General features: G+C 40.6%; 4 protein-coding genes across 22 annotated transcripts in view; 1 reads left to right on the top strand and 3 right to left on the bottom strand.

The window, feature by feature from the left end:
- The window catches only part of abcc2 (ATP binding cassette subfamily C member 2), a 39,918-nt gene extending 38,139 nt beyond the window's left edge, over window positions 1-1,779 (bottom strand). Inside the window, exon 1 of the mRNA XM_074645771.1 lies at window positions 1,397-1,779. Within this exon, the coding sequence (XP_074501872.1) occupies window positions 1,397-1,441 (45 nt within the window). The 5' untranslated portion in view covers window positions 1,442-1,779. The remainder of the gene's footprint in view (window positions 1-1,396) is intronic.
- cutc (cutC copper transporter homolog (E. coli)) lies at window positions 1,663-12,085 on the bottom strand. Of its 5 annotated transcripts, none has more exons than XR_012595182.1 (11): window positions 11,944-12,085; window positions 10,822-10,900; window positions 10,513-10,572; window positions 8,895-9,104; window positions 8,166-8,201; window positions 7,845-7,978; window positions 7,679-7,706; window positions 7,484-7,589; window positions 7,326-7,398; window positions 3,198-3,465; window positions 1,663-1,800 (listed from the first exon to the last, which is right to left on the bottom strand). XR_012595182.1 is itself a non-coding variant. In XM_074645790.1 (10 exons), the coding sequence occupies exons 2-10, from the start codon at window positions 10,889-10,891 to the stop codon at window positions 3,372-3,374; spliced, it is 795 nt and encodes a 264-aa protein (XP_074501891.1). In that variant the 5' UTR covers window positions 10,892-10,900; window positions 11,138-11,268; the 3' UTR covers window positions 3,231-3,371. The 5 variants fall into 5 exon arrangements, 2 of the variants coding, with proteins under 2 accessions (XP_074501891.1, XP_074501892.1); XR_012595181.1 differs by lacking the exon at window positions 11,944-12,085 and adding an exon at window positions 11,138-11,268; XR_012595183.1 differs by lacking the exon at window positions 11,944-12,085 and adding an exon at window positions 11,030-11,130 and having other exon boundaries at window positions 10,822-10,933.
- On the top strand, window positions 11,536-17,058 carry cox15 (cytochrome c oxidase assembly homolog 15 (yeast)). The gene is made up of 9 exons (XM_074645772.1): window positions 11,536-11,736; window positions 13,215-13,402; window positions 13,490-13,612; window positions 14,203-14,389; window positions 14,528-14,695; window positions 14,839-14,920; window positions 15,296-15,450; window positions 15,555-15,668; window positions 16,128-17,058. Exons 1-9 carry the CDS (start codon window positions 11,662-11,664, stop codon window positions 16,257-16,259), a joined length of 1,224 nt encoding a protein of 407 aa, XP_074501873.1. The 5' UTR covers window positions 11,536-11,661; the 3' UTR covers window positions 16,260-17,058.
- An 8-nt stretch (window positions 17,059-17,066) lies between these two features.
- The window catches only part of LOC141773759 (A-type potassium channel modulatory protein KCNIP2), a 197,158-nt gene continuing 194,239 nt past the window's right edge, over window positions 17,067-19,985 (bottom strand). For all 15 annotated transcript variants that reach the window (XM_074645773.1, XM_074645778.1, XM_074645781.1 and 12 more), the window contains one exon: window positions 17,067-19,466. In XM_074645773.1, the coding sequence (XP_074501874.1) occupies window positions 19,419-19,466 (48 nt within the window). In that variant the 3' untranslated portion in view covers window positions 17,067-19,418. The remainder of the gene's footprint in view (window positions 19,467-19,985) is intronic.

The raw sequence follows: 19,985 nt of genomic DNA, 5'->3' as shown, positions 1-19,985 counted from the left end.
GGGTGCCGGTGTCTCCCTTCGGCCGCGGTCGGGAGGCTGAAGCAGGAAAAGCCAACACTAGGATCAGCAGTGATTCATGGAGAGACCTCCGTCCGGTCAGCAAACATTACTGCCAAGCAGGTGAAATATAGAGTGATATTGTGGTTTTATCTGACGTGTGTCGCCTCACTGTGTTGAGCGATGCTCGTTCATGTCTATGTAGAGCGAGCAAGCGCGAGCCCGACGCTGACTTTCGTTGACTTCACGGCCACAGGTGTCGCTGTCAACAAGCATTTCTGATTCTTACAAACAGTCTCTTTAATCTTTGCGTGTAAACTATTAATCAAAGATCGATACAGTGTTTTTGAGAATCGATACAGTATCACAAAACGTGCGATACTCGATATTTTTGATATTTTCTTACACCCTAAATAGAAAGGCGCTATATAAATGCAAGTCCATTTACCATTTTTCTGACTTTGTCAATCAATTTGTTCCTAATGACTTCATATCATTGTTTTTTGTTTCTGTTTTAATTTGTGAAAAATACCAATGTACTGGGGTCATAGGGTCAAAAAACACCTGGTTAAATGGATTGTTTCATACATTTCCCCATGGGGGAAATAAAATGTGTCAGGCTAATACTAATAATTATTTTCACTATAGATTAATGTACCTTTTTTGTATTAATTGAATAACAGTTTAGTCTATAAAACGTCAACGGAAGTGAAAAATGCCTATCACAACTTCCCAGAGCCGTTGACGTACTGTACATGCTGACTCATGTCTTACGAGTAATTAACGGTCTGTCACATGTTCACTGAGCTCACTGTGGTCAGGGGTGGAAACATATAAAATACTTTCAGATAACAGTTCTTCATCTTGAACTATTATCTATCACCTTGTGTGAACATAACATACAGCAACATGTCTTCATTATTGTCTAACACACACTGAAGGGATGGACACAATAACATGAGCACCTGTACACAACACATTAAAATATAGAAATCCTGCAATATTACAATATTTATTAAGAAGCTTGTAGCTCATTTGTTTTGAGTGTGTGTCAACAAGGTTTACAATAGCTATTTTGTAATAACATAATAAATATAAATAAAACAGAAACAAATTACAAAGAAAGTTTGTACTTGTCACAGAGATATTGTATTTTATTAAAGTGCACAGATGTTATTGTGTCCATCCTCTGTAATTCTTGAGTTACATTTAAGTGAATACTGTATACTGTAAAAGTTATTAATCATATGTGTGTGCATCAAACGTTTTACAAGCTATTCAGTGTTTTTCGACTGTTTCGTATAAAAGGGGTCAACTGATGTAAACTGGAGGCAACAATGAAGCCCTTTTCCCCCCACTGTTTCCCTTCACAGACATTAACCCTGGCAGTTGAACTCACCCAGAAGATGGACCCACAGTACTCCTCCAGAGCCGCAGCACACATGGTCCACTGCTGGTGGCTTCAGTCGCCTTCAGATGACTAGACAACCAGACGCTTCTCACCCTCTGCTCCACTGCTGCCGGGCTCGGCTCTGACGCTCCTTCTCTCTCCCCTGTCCAACCACACTCCAGAGACAATCGCAGGACGTGACTCTGAGGGACTTTGAGCCATGAGGCTTTTAAGCAGAAACAAAATTTTGCAGCCTCTTTGTGAAGAGAAAAGACGTGCTGGATTAAAGTGAACAGTAGAAAGGTTAAAGCTTAAATCAAGTCTTGATTTCCTTCTTTTTAGGCAGGAAGGGTTGTCCTCCAGCGGTCCTCTGTGACTCGTTTGATGTCTGCAACAAGCACACACATGTAGTCCTGAAAAAAATCAACAACTGCAGTCAAAGTCATTCAGAAATCCTGCCTTGTTCCAGCCCACAGACACTCCTCCAGGGTCAGATTTGTCTAAAGTTCAACATTACAGGCTGTATGTAAGAGATGAAGAGAGGAAGAGAGAAAGAGAGAGAGAGAGAGAGGGAGACAGAGGGGCTTGCATAAGTATTCCTGTGCTGTTTTTCCTCATGTTAGTGGGACGGCCCACCAAAAAAGGGACTGTGTTTTGGGAGGGGGAGGGAGTGGGCTCATTAAAACCCCTTTTCCTGTTGTGTTTCCACTTATACTCTGCATGCCTTCCCTTTCTCTGGACGAGAAAACCATTTTCAAGTCACGTCAGATTAGTTTCAGGTGATCATTCATTTGAATCAGCCACACTACATGAGCAAAAACAAAACTTTTGTGCTACTGTGGCAGAAGAGCAGGGTTTTCTTTATGGGCCATGTTGATGTTGGGCTATTTTTTTTTTTTTTTTTTAAAAGACCCGTCCAGAGGTAAATCGCTTCCAGACGCCAGTTCAACACAAACCACAGAAACAAAAAGCATTGCTGTTGGTGTGTATGTCATGTCTATGTGGAAAGAGGAAGATGAACACATGACTCAAAAATGAATCAACGGCGTTGTTTTGCTGAGGTCATGATCCGTGTGTGCGTGCCATCCAGCCTCATAAACCGAGAAGATATAAACAATTCAGAGCTGATTCCTCAGGCTGATAACTTGGTGAACAAGATTATCCTTGGTAGCGTCAACAAGCTAACATTAAAAAAAAACATGCTTGAATTGCAATAGAGTGTAATGAATACTCAGTATGACTCAGGCAGACTCGTTTGTAATAAAGTAATTAATTTGCACTGCTGCAAATACAAACATGATTAGTAGTAATAAAGAATGTGTTTGAAAAGTCTTTCACTGACAGTGATGACCCTAAAACAGATTACTCTGTGTGGTTAATAATTACACGGTCGTAATGCAGCTGACTCATTGTGTGTACAGCCCCCATGATAGCCATGTGATAAGTGAAGACAACGCATATGTAATCGAAGAGCACTGTGACTGAATCGGATTTACAACTACGGTGCTTTGCATGACCTTCTATAATAATTATCCCTTAGTTTCTATCGGCTCAGTCTGAAGGCTTGTTGCACAATAGTGAAGTGCAGTTACTTTATTAACAGGGACTTCAGTTACAGCTGGGAGAAGCTATATTGAGGGGGAAGGTAAACACAGAATACAGCTTCAAGAGGGGGTAGAAAAATCAGGCAATTTTATGAGCACAATTGAGAGCTGAAAGCAATTTGAAACGGGACATGTGTATATATTTGATTGAAAACTGTTTCTTATTCAGCCTGAGAAGCTTTGTTTCCATTATACATTTAATTTACCTTTCATCACGGTATCCTGTATAGAAGAGGCAAAGGTCATCTTAAAGGTGCAGTGTGTAGGATCTGGTGACATCTAGCGGTGAAGTTGCAGACTGCAACCAACTTCAACTTCTCCCGTGTGCCAAGCGTGTAGAACTACTACGGGGGCCGACGTGAAAAAGTGAATGGCCCTATCTAGCGCCAGTGTCTGATTTTTCCGTTCCAGGCAACTGTAGAAACATGGCGGCTGGCTCCATGAAGACGACCCGCTTCCTATGTAGATAGAATTCTAAGGTAACGAAAACACCACGATTCTTACTTTCAGGTGATTATACACTAAAGACAACATACTTATATTATGGAATATTATATTCCATTTCTGCCAATAGATCCCCCTAAATGCTACACACTGTTCCTTTAAAGAAAATACAGAATAGGTTAGCTCTAGGAATGAAACAGTTAGAAAATGAATTAGAAACAATTTTGATAAATGATTAATTGGTTATGTAACTTTGACAAAAATTTGCTGGTTTCAGTTTCTCAAATGTGAATATTTGCTTGTTTCTCAGTCTTATATGATAGAAATTGAATATCTTTGGACTGTTGGCCTAACATAACAAGTAATTTGGCTACGCCACCTTGAGCTCTGAGAAATTTGTTTTCTTTTTACAAATTCATGACATTTTATTGACTGAAGGATTAATCTAAAAATCAACATTAGTTGCAGCCCATAGCTAAGGCAAGTGATAATAGAGGAAATAGTTGGTAAAACTTGTCTACACTCATTCTTTCATTCTTCTATACTGCTGTAACAAATACATTTGTCTGTGAATTGGGCAAACTCTCTGTGCATATACAGACGTAGGCAAAGTTGTTGGTACCCTTCCGTTAAAGAGAGAAAAACCCACAATGGTCACTGAAATAGCTTGAAACTGACAAAAGTAATAATAAATAAAAATTTACTGAAAATGAACTAATGAAAATCAGACATTGTTTTTGAATTGTGGTTCAACAGAATCATTTTAAAAAACAAACTAATGAAACTGGCCAGGACAAAAATGATGGTACCCCTAGAAAAGATGTAAAATAATGTGACCATTGGGACATGTTAAACTAAGGTGTGTCCTGTAATTAGCATCACAGGTATCTTCAAACTTGTAATCAGTCAGTCTGCCTATTTAAAGGGTGAAAAGTAGTCACTGTGCTGTTTGGTGTCATGGTGTGTACCACACTGAACATGGACCACAGAAAGCTATGGAGAGAGTTGTCTCAGGAGATCAGAAAGAACATTATAGACCTTCATGTTAAAGGTAAAGGCTATAAGACCATCTCCAAGCAGCTTGATGTTCCTGTGACTACAGCTGCACATATTATTCAGAAGTTTAAGGTCCATGGGACTGTAGCCAACCTCCCTGGACGTGGCCGCAAGAGGAAAATTGATGACATATTGAAGAGACGGATAATACGAATGGTAACCAAAGAGCCCAGAACAACTTCCAAAGAGATTAGAGGTGAACTCCAAGGTCAAGGTACATCAGTGTCAGATCGCACCATCCGTCACTGTTTGAGCCAAAGTGGACTTAATGGAAGACGACCCAGGAGGACACCAAATCATAAAAAAGCGAGACTGGAATTTTCCAAAATGCATATTGACAAGCCACAAAGCTTCTGGGAGAATGTCCTTTGGACAGATGAGACAAAACTAGAGCTTTTTGGCAAGTCACATCAGCTCTATGTTCACAGACGCAAAAATGAAGCATCCAAAGAAAAGAACACTGTACCTAATGTGAAACATGGAGGAGGCTCGGTTATGTTATGGGGCTGCTTTGTTGCATCTGGCACAGGGTGTCTTGAATCTGTGCATGGTGTAATGAAATCTCAAGACTATCAAGGCATTCTGGAGCGAAATGTGCTGCCCAGTGTCAGAAAGCTTGGTCTCAGTTGCAGGTCATGGGTCCTCAAACAGGATAATGACCCAAAACACAGCTAAAAACACCCAAGAATGACTAAGAACAAAACATTGGACTATTCTGAAGTGGCCTTCTATGAGCCCGGATCTAAATCCTATTGAACGTCTGTGGAAGGAGCTGAAACATGCAGTCTGGAGAAGGCACCCTTCAAACCTGAGACAGCTGGAGCAGTTTGCTCACAAGGAGTGGGCCAACATACCTGTCAACAGGTGCAGAAGTCTCATTGAGAGTTACAGAAATCACTTGATTGCAGTGATTGCCTCAAAAGGTTGTGCAACAAAATATTAAGTTAATGTTACCATCATTTTTGTCTAGGCCAGTTTCATTAGTTTGTTTTTTTAAATGATTCTGCTGAACCATAATTCAAAAACAATATCTGATTTTCATTAGTTAATTTTCAGTGAATTTTTATTTATTATTACTTTTGTCAGTTTCAAGTTATTTCAGTGACCATTGTGGGTTTTTCTCTCTTTAACGGAACGTTACCAACAACTTTGCCTACGTCTGTATAAACCTCAAGTCAAATATTAAACATCCAACTTGACTTTACGTGCTTGTTTCTGCTCTCTGACCAGATGCCAAGAGTGAAGACATCACAATTTATAGGCTGAATTTTATTTTAATAAACTTCAACTTTTATTCTTAATCTATTCATATTTATTCTAATGTTATTCTTGTTCTAACGTGTTCTAATGATGCAGGCATTTAGAAGAGAATAAGACCGACTGATGAAACTGGTTTTCAACATAATGCTACCGATACAAATCCTATCAGCAACACTTCATCATTGATATTGAACCACAATGGTATCATACATTTGTAGTAAAAACTTGAAAGAAAGAAGACTACAATAATACTATATAGCTGACCAGGGCCTTTTTTAAGAAGTAGGTTCAGTGAAGTAACTGGATAACTTTGCTCAATTAAACCCTGAAGGTGTTCATCGGTCCAAGTTCCAGTTTTTCTTAGTCAGCCATGACTCAGCACACGCTTCCTGAAACAACCCCGGGATATTTAACTGTATGGTAAGTTTATAGCAAATGCCCCATGATTCATTACTGTTGAAAATGACGTGTTTTTGTTTTTTTAACTAAACACCATCCATCCATCCATCCATCTTCAACCGCTTATCCGGGATCGGGTCGCGTCAACTCGCGTTAACTAAACACGTCATTGGCAAATTGACATTTATGATAAAAAATAATCCCCCCCAAAAAAAAGGTTGGGTGAGATCTTGTACCCAAATAAGATTTAAATCATGATATAATTGATTGGATTGTAGTGACATGACATTATCTTATGTCTCTGCCATGTCAGCGCAACATTGACTGACCATTGATCTGCCCCATTGTTGAATGATGTCACAGGTTCACTGATTCTCTCAAATTTTTCACTTCAGTACAGCCTGGTTAATTATCAGTGAACATGAAGATAGTAACATGACCCCCAACCTCTTAAACATCATTGAAAACAATTAAAACTAGTCGAAATGAAGCTTGATTCTGAATAAGCATGGCTTGTTTCTTAAATCAAATTAATAAGAGACTGGTTTTAATTGTCAGAAACATTTGGCAACATTGGTAAGAAACAAAAGTGTGTTTAATTGTTAAATTTTTGTGGACTTTAATTGATTTCTGAGCAAACTGAATCAAGTCACAATGTTTATGTCCTTGTAAAAAAAATAAAGTACAGGATGTCACATCTTTTCGTTATCTTCCACTTTGAATATGAAGTGCTGTAAATAAATATAGGTCAAGTGTATGGCAACTGGAAAACATACTGTTCTGAAAACAGCAGCAGCACTGATCCTTAGTTTTAAAAACACAAGAACTTTAAACTTAGCAATCTTTTGTGTATTTCATTACACTATTTCTGAGGCCACATACAGGTGTAGAATAATAAATGTAAATTATTCATCGCTGTGAGATACTTTGACTGCGTATCCCAGCAGGTTGCAGGGCTTTCCCTGAGCTCAAACAAGGACTGTTTGATCAATGGTTAAAAAAAAGGAAAAAACCTTTGTGGCAGTTCTGAAATGTCTACTTATTCTGGGCTTTAGTGAAAATACATGTTAACATTTCAGTATAATTACTCATGATCGCTTTTGAGGTATCAGTTTTGTTGTCTGTCATGTACCCATTCACAAGGTATTTTTGGCGATTGCATTAAGAGTGCGGACCTTGCTCACATCTGCCACCTTCAGGCCGTACTCTGGTGCTGAGAAAGCAGCTCCCATCGTCACACAGGTGTTCCTGCACATGGAAACATTATTAGACAGACAGCAACAACAAAAAGGTTCATCTTTAAGTTTTATTCCTTATAATTGTAGGATCATACCTGAACTTCATGGCAGAATCCTTACTGGAGCGGGCTGAGCAGTGAAACTCTTGAGCCCCCGAGCCCTCTAAAATTCTCTGCAGGTTCCTCTCAGTGATACCCCCTCCTGTATTTAAAAAAAAAAAAAAAGAAGATAAATAAACAAATAATAAAACCCACATACACATTTAACAAGAGAAAAGTAAAAATACTAACCTGGCATGATGTCAATTCTCTCTTTAGCCTGTTGAGTAGAAGAAAAGGTGGAGGAGGACATAAGAATGGTAGGAAGGGAGAGACAAATAGCCCTGCCATTTTTCAGAATGCTTGCATGCAAACATGTATGCGTATATATATATATATATATATAATTTATACATACTTGATCGACGAGCCGTTTAATGAGAGGGAGTCCCTCCAAAGCAGAGTTGTCACAGCCACTTGTCAACAGACGCTGGAACCCTAATGATATCAGAGTCTCCAGAGCAACCACTGGGTCATGAACCATGTCAAAAGCTGCAGTAGGATCAATATCAGTATAAGAACACGCATTCAGAAGTCTTTGAAGGCACTGATGAAATCACTCTAGAGGGCTATTATTTCATTGAGGCTTTGTGATATCATTTCTAGTGTAGTTGCAGGCAGCTGCATGGAATTTCAAAACCTTCAAGTCTACATTTGATTTAAAGGAGAAGAATGTTACCTCGGTGGAAGGTGACAGGCAAAGGTCGAGCAGCAGCTAGTGAGAAAAAAGTGACAATCAGAAAATTACACGGAGCAATACAAAACCTCAAAATACATATGTCAATTGCAAAATTGCAGTAAAAAAGCATTGCAATTTCTGAATATTTTTCCTCTTTTTGTGAGGCTACACACTCAGACAGAAGTTTGTTCAGTGCCACATACTCTATAAGACTGAAACATTTACTTTACCTTATACTAGGTTTTGTGAGTCACTGCCAAAACAATCATTTTGGTAATGGATTATTGCTACAATATTTTCTCTGTCTGACTTGCATTTTATGTACAGGAAAAAGTCATAGCGTAACGTAAAAAAGTCAAGCAAGATTATTAACAAAATATAAGAAACATGTGTAATGCCCTAAGAAGTGAGGAGATTTTTGTTCTATCAAGATTTAAAGAAAGAACATGGCAGCTTAGACTGAGTCCCTGTAACCTCTGATAATAGGACATTTCTGTTATGTAAACTGACTCTTTTGTGGAACTGAAGAGGTCAAAACTACAACAACACTTCTAGTATATAGAACAACTTTAGTATTGACCTCTTCAGGCTTTTTTCCCTTTTCAATGCACCTTGGAAGAAGGTGAAGTTGTGCCAGAAACCCTGACTTTGCCTCTTGAGTATCTGGGTTGTTTTTGTTTAGTGCCTTGTAGGCCCATAGATAAGACCAATTAAACAGACAGAGAGTACCCAGTAACTCCATACAGAGCTCCGCGTCCACCCGTCCATCCTCTGTCAGGGCTCCCAGCACTAGTCCGTCGGCCCCGTGGCGCTTCATCAGCTCTATGTCCTTCCTCATCACCTCCACTTCCTGCTCTGAGTACAGGAAGTCCCCCCCACGAGGCCTTATCATCACGTAGACTGGAATTTTGACAAACTGCTTCACTACCTGCAGCAGACCTGTGGAAAAGCAAATAACAGTGGCATATGTGATTGTATGTGCTTGTCTGGTGGCATACTTGCCCGTTTTTCATCGCCCTCTCTCGGTTTCCTCCCGGGGTCATAATTCTCCCGTATTTCTCCTGATTTATGGCAAATTTTCACACTTTTTTTCCTTTTCATTATCTTAGCCTGTTTCTGGAACTGAACAGTGTGTATAATCCCTATGGTTTCCACCCGTACGACAATAGAGCTACGCCAACTGTCGTTTCCCGGCAGAAGAGAGCAGCCTATGCTCGCGACACAGCGCAGTCTGAGCTCATGTTTGAGCTTTGCTCGCAACAGCGTGCAGCGCCCAAAGTTGGGCTTTGCTCGACACAGAAAAAAGCAGTCGTGGCAATGTGCAAGCCATAGGAAATAACAGGTTTTAGAGAGCAGTGGTGGCGTTGTCGCGTTGTGTCTGAAAGGACCTTCAGTGAGTGAGAGATGGAGAGGGAAATGGAGAGTACTAAGAGAAAGAAATACTCAGGCAGAAAATAAATAAAACCGGATGAATATTAGTTTATGCTAGAGATTCACACAAAGTTCACACCAGATTGGTTGAATTATTCAGTTTTCTTTCCTGGAAGTTAAAGGTAAAATCAAAAGTTTAACATAAAAATGCTGTTGCAGTGTACTTATTATTTTATTTTCATTCTTTAAAAGTCTCCAGAATGCAGGAAACAAAGTCTCTGAAACTCCGATTTTTGTGTGGGGAGGACCAAACTGCTTTGGTTTTGATATCCTCCCTTTTTTTAAGGTCTCAAGGTCTGAGGTCTGATAAGCCTCAACAAACATTAATGAAAAAAATGTCACATTAATGATGATCTAATGTATTACTGAAATATGATATATATATAACAACCACATTTGAAGGTATTTCCTCGAACAGTGCTGGGTGACAGGAAAAGAGCCTTCAACAAAACACGGTACACAGCACAAATGGCTCAAGTAACACTCTACTACAGCTTCTCACTGGGCTCAACAGCCAATTACTACTGTTGTCAGTGAAGTTGTTCTGTCCTATGCACAGCTATATATGGTGGAAAACTTTATTTTGCTTGTTGCATTGCATCTACAATAGGCTATGTGCAAAGTTATTTGTTACTGCTACTTCATATCACATGTCAAGTTGCATTTTTTACGTTCCTTTTGACACAAAATAAACTATTGTGTTATTAATAATGTACAGTTTATTATTACCATGAATCTAGTGCTGTTCTTTTTAACTGGTTTACTTTTTTACATGTTATTTAAATGTGCCACCTTTCTCTGAATCTGTGCCCCGGCCTGGCCACCCCATCAAACATTTTCTAGACCCGCCCCTGAGCAGATACTCAAGAGTTTAGGGTTGTGTATTAATGTCTGTACAGAAATGAACTGAGCTCACCTTGACTGGGAGTGAGTCCTCCCTCCAGGAGACTAGAACACAGTTCAAGTCGACCTGCACCTGTCAGGAGAAACATACGCTCAGATTATTGCACCTACATGTACCTTTATGGTCGATGACCTTTGAGAAATGAAATAAAACTGCATGCCCCTTTAAGCTCAGCAATGAGTGCAGACATGATCTGTATGAGACAAGGCTTAAATTGTCTGATTGACTGCAGCCCCCTACAAATGCCTGTTTAGCAAGTAGGTCATGGTGGGTTTAGGCTAATAGAAAAAGCACAAACTGTTCACTACACACATTACCAACCTCCTCGTTCAGCATTGATAGCAGACTCCACGGAGTCCACACACGCCTCCATTAAGAAACTCTCTGCCATCCTGACAGGCTGGACAGTGAGACAGACAGACAGACAGACAGAGACAGACAGACAGAGACAGACAGACAGACAGACAGAGACAGACAGACAGAGACAGACAGACAGACAGAGACAGAGACAGACAGACAGACAGACAGACAGAGACAGACAGACAGACAGACAGGAACAGAAGGAGATTAATTGTGAAAGTGTTAGCTATACGTCCACAATCATTCAGCTAAACTTGTTCACTTCCACAACAACTACCTGTGCAATCCACTTCCTATCGATTCCTGGGACCGTATCAGTCGATATGAAGTCAGTGCATGTTGTTGTTTGGGTGACAACTTCAGCTCCCAGCTATACGACAGCTGATCAACGTTTCCCGGTTAGTTGAATTTTAAACACGCGGTCTGACGGGTGGGCGGTGCTATAGTGGTTACGTAGAAGGAGATTGGTGACCCCGCCCATGCGGGATACGCTCAGACACAAAACATGCACCAACTAGCTAGACGTCTTGTTTCTCAATAATAAAAATGTAAAAATAATAAATACTGCATATTTATGTTATGTCTGTTGGATATATGTGTTTTCCCAAGATTTTCAGCCTGGTAAATAAAAAATAAAAATCTTTGCTCGTCATTTTATAGTGACGTCAGGAGGTCAGAGTTGAACTGTTAGTTATCAAACATGGTTGTGTAAGTTGATGTAACAGCAGCTATTAGCTAACGCTACAGCTCTCAGCAGAGAGACAGCACTGCAGGACCAACCCGGCGGGCACTAGCTCCAACATGTTACTCTCTTCACTACGGACAACCATTGTTTGCGGCTGCAGAAGTGCTGGCAGAGGATTTCAACACAACACTGTGAGTATAAAGCATGCTGCTAATGTGAGCTAGCTAGTGAAGCATGAAGGAGGTCAGACACACTGGCATCTTTACAAGCAGTATAACTATGACACGATATGTCTGACATTTTCAGAAAGATAACCCATTAATCAACTCCCCATTGTTTCACTTTGGTCCTATTTCAACGTTTATACAAGTTAGTTAAGTTAGTTAACGTTGAGTTACCTGACAGGTTGTACTCTGCAGCAGTCATGTCCATATTAAACAGTCAAACTAACTAACGACCAAATAAACGTAACAGCACCGAACTCCCATCGTTGCTACGTAACGTTAACTGTCAAATTAACGTTAATGTCACTTCACGTAACTCCCGTAATTCCGACGTAACGTTAAGTGTCAAATTAACGTTAGAGCTGTGAAATAAATCGAATTTATGAATGAACCGATATTAAGACTTAAGTAATACAACGACTAGATGCATCAAACCAACCAATCAATGGGAAATTACATTGCATGTAGTGATGTCTCTGCATAAGTAGAAAGTTACTGTCTACTCTGTCTGCATGTCTCATGTAGTGGGAAAGTACTGAGTGTTGACTTTTACTGGGACGCTGTCTGTGTAAAACAACTCCTTATCTGTGTAAAACAACTCCTTATCTGTGTAAATCAACTCCTTTTCCCGCACTCCCCGTTGTAGATTTCTATATAATCACATTGTAATAATCTCCTGCAGTGCACTCTTCTGCAGACTCTGTGTGACTCTGTATAACCAGTGCCTCTTCCTATAAGAATAAAATACAACAAATACATTTCATCTGTTCGAGATCTTTATTTCAACGTTCATTAGGACTCATCTAGGGAAATTGACAGAATTTCCATCACAGTAGAAACATCAAACCACCCAACCTGCAGTCCCTTTGTCCAGAAGTCCTGAATTTCTACCTGATCAACAGGACCGTGAATGTGTCATAAGTGTGCTAACAGGAGAAAGCGTGACGTAGGTTAATCATGTGTGACAGGGCCAAAAGTATGTGGACACCCACATATTACACCCATTATGTGATGGTTATCTTATTCTAATACCATGGATAGCTACTTTAAGAGGCTCCACTCTTGTGGGAAGACTTTCCTTAGTATTTAGGAAGCTGGCTGCCATCCAGCCACAAGAGCATTAATGAATTTGGCTATTGATGTTGGATAAAATGGTCCGACTCGTAGTCTTGAGTTTTAATTCATCTCAGAGATGTTGGATGGGGTTGAGGTCAGGGCTCTGTGCAGACCAGTCAAGTTCCTCAACACTGAGCTGGGAAAACCTTTTCTTTATGGACCTGGCTTTGTGTCATGTGTCATGAAACAACTGTTGTCACAAGGTTGGAATCACACTATTGTTTCATATATCATTGTATGCTGAATTAATATTTCTCTAGTGTAGTTAAAGTATATTTTTGTTAGCAATGTTAAAGTGACAGTTTTCTCTCCATTTTTTTTTACATCAGCGGAGTCCACAGCTACGACAATGGCTTGTGAAGAGAGGTCAGAGCACCATCACAGTGGAGGCGGGGGCCTCCTCCGCCCCGGCAGCAGCTACTGTCCCCAACGCAGCCACAAATCGCATATTAGGACGCTGGTTACTGGGCTGCAGCGGGCTGGTGGTGGGGGCTGTCGTCCTGGGTGGTGTCACAAGGTAAAGGGACTTAAATGTGACGTGTCAGTGTATACAACATCAAGTGGTGTTGATATGTACTTACTGTATATGTGCATTTCCAATCAGGCTGACAGAATCTGGGCTTTCCATGGTTGACTGGCATCTGGTGAGAGAGATGAAGCCACCTCAGTCCCAAGCAGAGTGGGAGGCTGAGTTTTCCAAGTACCAACAGTTTCCTGAATTCAAAATGTAAGGTCCCATCTCTTCTGTTTATTAAGACACACACTTGCACAGTTTTAAAAGTACCCAATCACTAATAATCAAACAAGGGTTTGTAACCTGCCATCATTTTGAAATTGCTTGACCTGTCTTAATTCACTAATGCTTGACAACAACTACATTTAAGCTTGTAATGTTTTTAAATGCTTTTTCACATCAGCAGTGGTTCTAAACACTGAATAGAAACAGGCCTTTAGTTTCTTTTAATAAGAGCACAGCTTTCACAATTACATAATTGTGAAAGCTCTTATTTGTTCACAGTTACGTACTTGAATATACCCAGTGGTGTAGTGGACGGTATACGCAGGTATACGGGGTATACCCACCTCTTTTTACTGGCGGTTTACAGTATACCCACCTATCAGCCAAAAAGCCACTGGAATATATAGGACAGTGTACCCACTTCATCCTCGGTAACCTACCCATCTACCTAGTAGTACACCCACTTCATCAACGACCACGACACCACTGAATACACCTCAGGGACATGTAGTAAACAAAAGAATGGGTTGGGTCGATGGTTTAAATGTTAATTATCTGTTGTCATCATGTTTTCCCAGAATGAACCATGACATGACCCTACCAGAGTTTAAGTTCATCTTCTACATGGAGTGGGGTCATCGTATGTGGGGAAGGCTGGTTGGACTTGCGTACGTCCTCCCCACCATTTACTTCTGGAAGAAAGGATACTTCACTCGCTCCATGAAGGGAAGAGTGCTCGGGCTTTGTGGATTTGTCTTCTTCCAGGTAAGACTCAATACTGCTGTCGTGAAGATCACAGGAAGTTCATCCTTACTGTACCTCCTTCTTTGTAGTCAGGTTGTATTGATGTCAAATCAATGTCCAAACACATGAATGACTGTATCATTGTGTGTGTCATCTCAGGGTCTTCTGGGGTGGTACATGGTGAAAAGCGGTCTGGAGGAGAAGCCAGAGTCTTACGACATCCCGCGGGTCAGCCAGTATCGTCTGAGTGCTCATCTCGGTTCTGCCTTGCTGCTTTACTGCGCTAGTCTCTGGACAGGGCTCACTCTGCTGATGCCTGTACACAAGGTACAGAGGCAGTCTCTTGCCTACAGGCCACCTATAATAACATCAGTCTAAAGTCATACAGTTTTAACCTTGGTCTGTGTGAGCAAATGTCACGCAGATTGCAAGTTTTTCTGTTTTCATTCATGACGGCACGTCTTTCACAGATGGCAGAAACCAACCGTCTCATGCAGCTCAGGAGGTTTGCCAAGGGAACCGGTGGACTCGTCTTCCTTACTGCTCTCTCAGGTGCGGTTTGCTCTTGTGTGAATGCAACGTCACAAACATAAATATGTGAATGCATTTCTAAATATAGATAGAAAAAAATCAATATAATGATTAAGAGTGCTTTCAGTTTCAAGCCTCTTTGAGGACGCAAATAGATCCTTAGATAGTTTTCATATTTGAAGCTAAGGTAGTACAGCACATCAATTTACTGTAGCATATTCAGAGAGTCAAGAGGGATATACAAAACTGAATTAAAGTAAATACTTGGATATTAAAAGTTATTGTATGAAATCTAATGTTGCAGACTGTTGAGATAATATAGATAAGACAGTTGTCCATATACTGTATATTACATGCAGATCTATTTGTAAACATCTTACATATGCTTTTACACAGGTGCTTTTGTAGCTGGTTTGGATGCTGGGCTGGTGTATAACTCTTTCCCTAAAATGGGAGATCGATGGATCCCAGACGATCTGCTGGCGTTCTCTCCAACCCTCAAGAACATCTTTGAAAATCCCACGACTGTACAGTTCGACCACAGAATTTTGGTATTTGATCCTGTCATAACAGAGACAATGAAACATTATTTGTACCCTTCTCCTATCACATTCAGTATTGTTGACTGTCCCCTGTATTTATTTATTTTTTCTAGGCAGTCTCTTCTTTGACCGCGATTACAGGCCTCTATCTGTTCTCAAGGAGGATGGTGCTGCCCAGGAGGGCTAAGATCGCCATCAGCCTCCTCACAGCGATGGCTTATGGACAGGTAGGCTGTCAGTCAGCCCTAGAGCTACAACGATTAGTCGATCGACAGATAAATAATAATCGCACACCATTTTGATAACGGATTAAACGTTAACGTTTTCATGCAAAAATGGCAGAAAATGCTGTTTTCAGACTCAAATATGGAGATTTCCTGCTTTTCTCTGTTTTGTATCATATTAAACTGAATGTCTTTGGGTTTTGGATTGACAAATCAAGACAAATCGAGACATTTAAAGACATCACAGTAGATTTTGAGAAACTGGGATGGACATTTTTTACCATTTTCTGACATTTTATTGACAAAACTATTAATCTATTAATCCAATCTAATAAAAAATAATTGGAAGATTCATTTATAATGAAAGTATTTGTTATTTGCAGCCCTAGTCAGCCCAGAAACATGTAAACTGAGTCCATTACTCCTCAGTGTAACTGAACTCTGTGTGTTTGTGCTTCTCAGGTTGCGCTCGGTATCAGCACCCTGCTGCTGTACGTCCCCACTCCGCTGGCAGCAGTTCACCAGTCTGGCTCCGTGGCTCTCCTCTCACTGGCCATTTGGGTTCTGGCCGAGCTCCGCAAGATGCCTAAGTAAACGCGTGCTCTTTTATGGACAAATCCAATCCCTTCTAGCCACACCTCAAGCCTCTAAGAGCCAGCAGTGCCATTGTGAACGAGGCCTTCAGGGAGAAAAGTGACCAAAAAAAATGATAAATGCATTAAAAATGGAGAAATGTTTCATTTAACACTGGACTATTATGCATAATTATACTGAAGCACCTCTCCTCTGGTGCTGCAATGTAATCCTCATGTGGTGACATTGAGTTATTTCATCTCACTGTTATTAAAGCAGAGTGTTGTTGATAATTACATGAATACATGAAGGCTGTTAATGAGGAACCGTCTGAAACATTTGCGGATGCATGTTGTCGTTAGAAGATGACAACTTAATGGGAAGGTTTTTGTTTTGCAAGGAATATAAACACATGCAAAAGCAAAAACAAGCACATTTTTATTTTCTATCCAGCTTTAATGACACAGCAACAGGATTTCCAGTGAAGGGTACGTGTTTGGTTTGCAGACAGACAGAAATATTCTGCAGGAATCTCTTAAGTAGACTGATTGTTTTTGATCATTTACAGGTTTAACAGGATGTTTTGACTGAAAATGTGCTTACTGAGTGGTTGCTCACTTATTGCCTTGTGTCTGGTCACACACTGCCTGTTAGTTGAATCAGATGTGGCTGTTGGGATTGTATATAAAATGATGTATATTTAAGTTATGAACCCTTTCTGGCTGACGTGATGATGAATTATAATGTTAAAAGAATTGATTGTTGCTTTGTACTGTATATTTGGGAAGTCTTATTTTAATAAAGACAATTCAAATTCAAACTCCAGTCCGTTTTGCATAGTAACTGTGATTTTTATTGTCTCTGTACAAAATATACACATTTTGAATACGTAATGCAACCAGTTGAGGCTAGCTAACTAGACAGTCAGTACAACGGGTTAGTAGGTTTTCATTGTTCTAGACACAGTACATGCGGGTATAGACAGGTTTTACTTGTGGCCAGGAATGGAACTTAAAAACTATTGGCAAGGAACAATCAGAGCCAAACCACTTCTTCCCCAGAAAAAAAAAAAAGAAAAGTTCAAAAAATAATAATGCAGAACAGAAAGCAAAATGTCAGGGTTGAAAGTGCATATTTTCAACAGGGCCTTAGTGCACCCTTTACTGTGCTCTGAGAGGTTGGATGAGTGGAAAGGTGTCGATACGTGGTGGAGAACATTATTGCTATTCCATGTCCGTCTCTCTTGCATTCAAAACACACTATAGCCTATTTAACTGCGGCTTAAGTGTCTCTGTTACTGGCACCATCGTAGATTTAAGTAGTTTGAAAAGAAGCTAATTAATAAATGTTTGCAAATTCTTCAAAATGTCTGTAACGTGTGGGTTTACAACCTAAAACTACATTTCAGTTAGGACAATGTGCAGGTAAACCACATCGCCACATCCTTTGTCTCTCTGATTGCCCCTTGCCCTACATCACTACACAGCATCTCCCTCTCAATTCATTATGCTTTATTGGCATGAATGGACAATATTGCCGGAGCGTCAAGTAATAAAGAAATTATAAAGAAAAATAACAAGGTACAATTCCTCTCTCTTCACCCACAGGTGGGCTGTATGTCTTAACTTATATACCTCTTTAATTGATATCTTCTCTTTGGTGTTACAGAGAGAGGGAGAATACCGAATGAGGGGGGGGCATAAAAAAATTATTAAACCATGCCTCTGACTACCAGTACACACACACACACACACGCACACATATACTATGCCTCTTTGAAATTGAATGAGCCTAATTTAATGCAACAAGGGTTTTGAATTTTTTTTTTGAAGTGGAAGAACCTGCTACAGCCACACGACATTTGCGATTACAAGAAGTTCACAAATACAATCTGTAATCTAATAAATTCCCCTTGAATGTATGTTGATAGACTAGTACGACTGCGTTATGCCCGTCCAGTCCTGTGTTGAGAGGAGCTGGGATGGTCGAAACAGCTCAGGTCAACTATTAGTGCAATCCCCCACGTTGTACTGCCTAATATCACACCACTGGGAATGCTAGGAAATGTACAACAGTCAATAGACACCTACAGCTAGGACTGTAATAGATTGGAGGCTCGGAATTATTCCACCCATGAATCCCGCGAATGGAGGTGGGTGTTGTCCCATTACAGTCTTACATAGGTAAGATGGATGACATATCCTCCTGTTACACATGCACACACTCATACACAAAGGGTGAGGCACCTGTGAATGACTAGGAACAGCAGACAGACAAGCAGACTTTGGAGTATCTCTGTAAATACATAATTGGATAGTAGTGACATCATCATGCGATATTGTTATCAGTTCCTCTGTGGAAAACAACCTCCACCTGTAAAACGTGAACGCCTGGATCTCCAATTCAGTCAGCTGTTTCCTCAGGAAGCGTCTTTCTCTCTCTCTCTCGTCCACAAGATGGCGGTAGATGCATTTCTATTTTTATGGCCGGTGCACGAGCAGTCTGGCGGCTCCTGGGAGGTGTCACCCACATGCACAGAGGCAGGGTCAGATTCACAAATCTCAGCCATCACAGGGAAAAGTCATCTTAGATCAAGGTTTGGAGGCAGCTTCCTCCCTCTGAGTTCAGCCAGTACAGGCTGTGATAGTTCCTCTGTCAGTAATAGTAATAAATAAAACAGGTGGGGGGGGTCTTGCGTGTGCCAGTGCCTGTGAGCCCGCTGCTTGCCTGCGTTCGCTGTGCCTCTGGGGTAAAACTAAGGTTCTGCATGATGAGTTAGGGAGTCGGGGAAACTCCATTGTTGCTTGGAGAAATGTCACTGGGGGTCCAGGAAGAGGGAGAGGGCCTCTCGGTGCCCTCCGAACTCACGGCTCTCAACAGACACACAAGCTTGCAAGTCAGAAGATGGCCACACACACACACACACACACACACACACACACACACACACACACACACACACACACACACACACACACACACACACACACACACACACACACACACACACACACACACACACACACACACACACACACACACACACACACAAACAAACACACACACACACATACATACACACATACATATACACATTCACAATCTCTTTCTCTCTTTTCAATCCCGATCCCTCTCACACACTCCCCTCCCTGATGCCAGCGTACTCTCTGGTCCAGGTTCTTAGATGACGTTGTCAAACAGCTGCATGGACTGCATGATGTTCTCATCCTAGACACAGACAAGAGGTTTGGATAATAAGTAGGGCTGTCAGTTGATTCAAATAGTTAATCGTGATTAATCGCAAATTAATTGCACATTTTTTAACTGTTCCAAATGTACCTTAAGGGAGATTCGTCAAGTGTTTAATACTCTTATCAACATGGGAGTGGGCAAATATGCTTGCTTTATGCAAATGTGTGTATATATTTAATATTGGAAAGCTGTTAACACAAAAAAAACAGGCAACAACAGATGTCAGTGTGTCAGTGTGCTGACTTGACTATGACTTGCCCCAAACTGCTCAGAGGTCAGAGGTCAAGGGACCCCTTTGAAAATGGCCATGACATTTTTTCCTCACCAAAATTTAGCACAAGTTTGGGGCATTATTTAGCCTCCTTTTCAAGTTCCATAAGATGCCAGTATCTTCACTAGCATTAAAATTGAGCCCGGTACAACCTCAAAATTGCAAGTTGCTTTAATGCGTTAAAGAAATTAGTGGCGTTAAAACAAATTTGTGTTAAGGCGTTA

Source organism: Sebastes fasciatus, chromosome 9, assembly GCF_043250625.1.
Source record: "Sebastes fasciatus isolate fSebFas1 chromosome 9, fSebFas1.pri, whole genome shotgun sequence".
Lineage (NCBI taxonomy): Eukaryota > Metazoa > Chordata > Actinopteri > Perciformes > Sebastidae > Sebastes > Sebastes fasciatus.
Note: the sequence above shows the minus strand (reverse complement) of the source record. Positions and strands in the feature narration are given on the sequence as shown.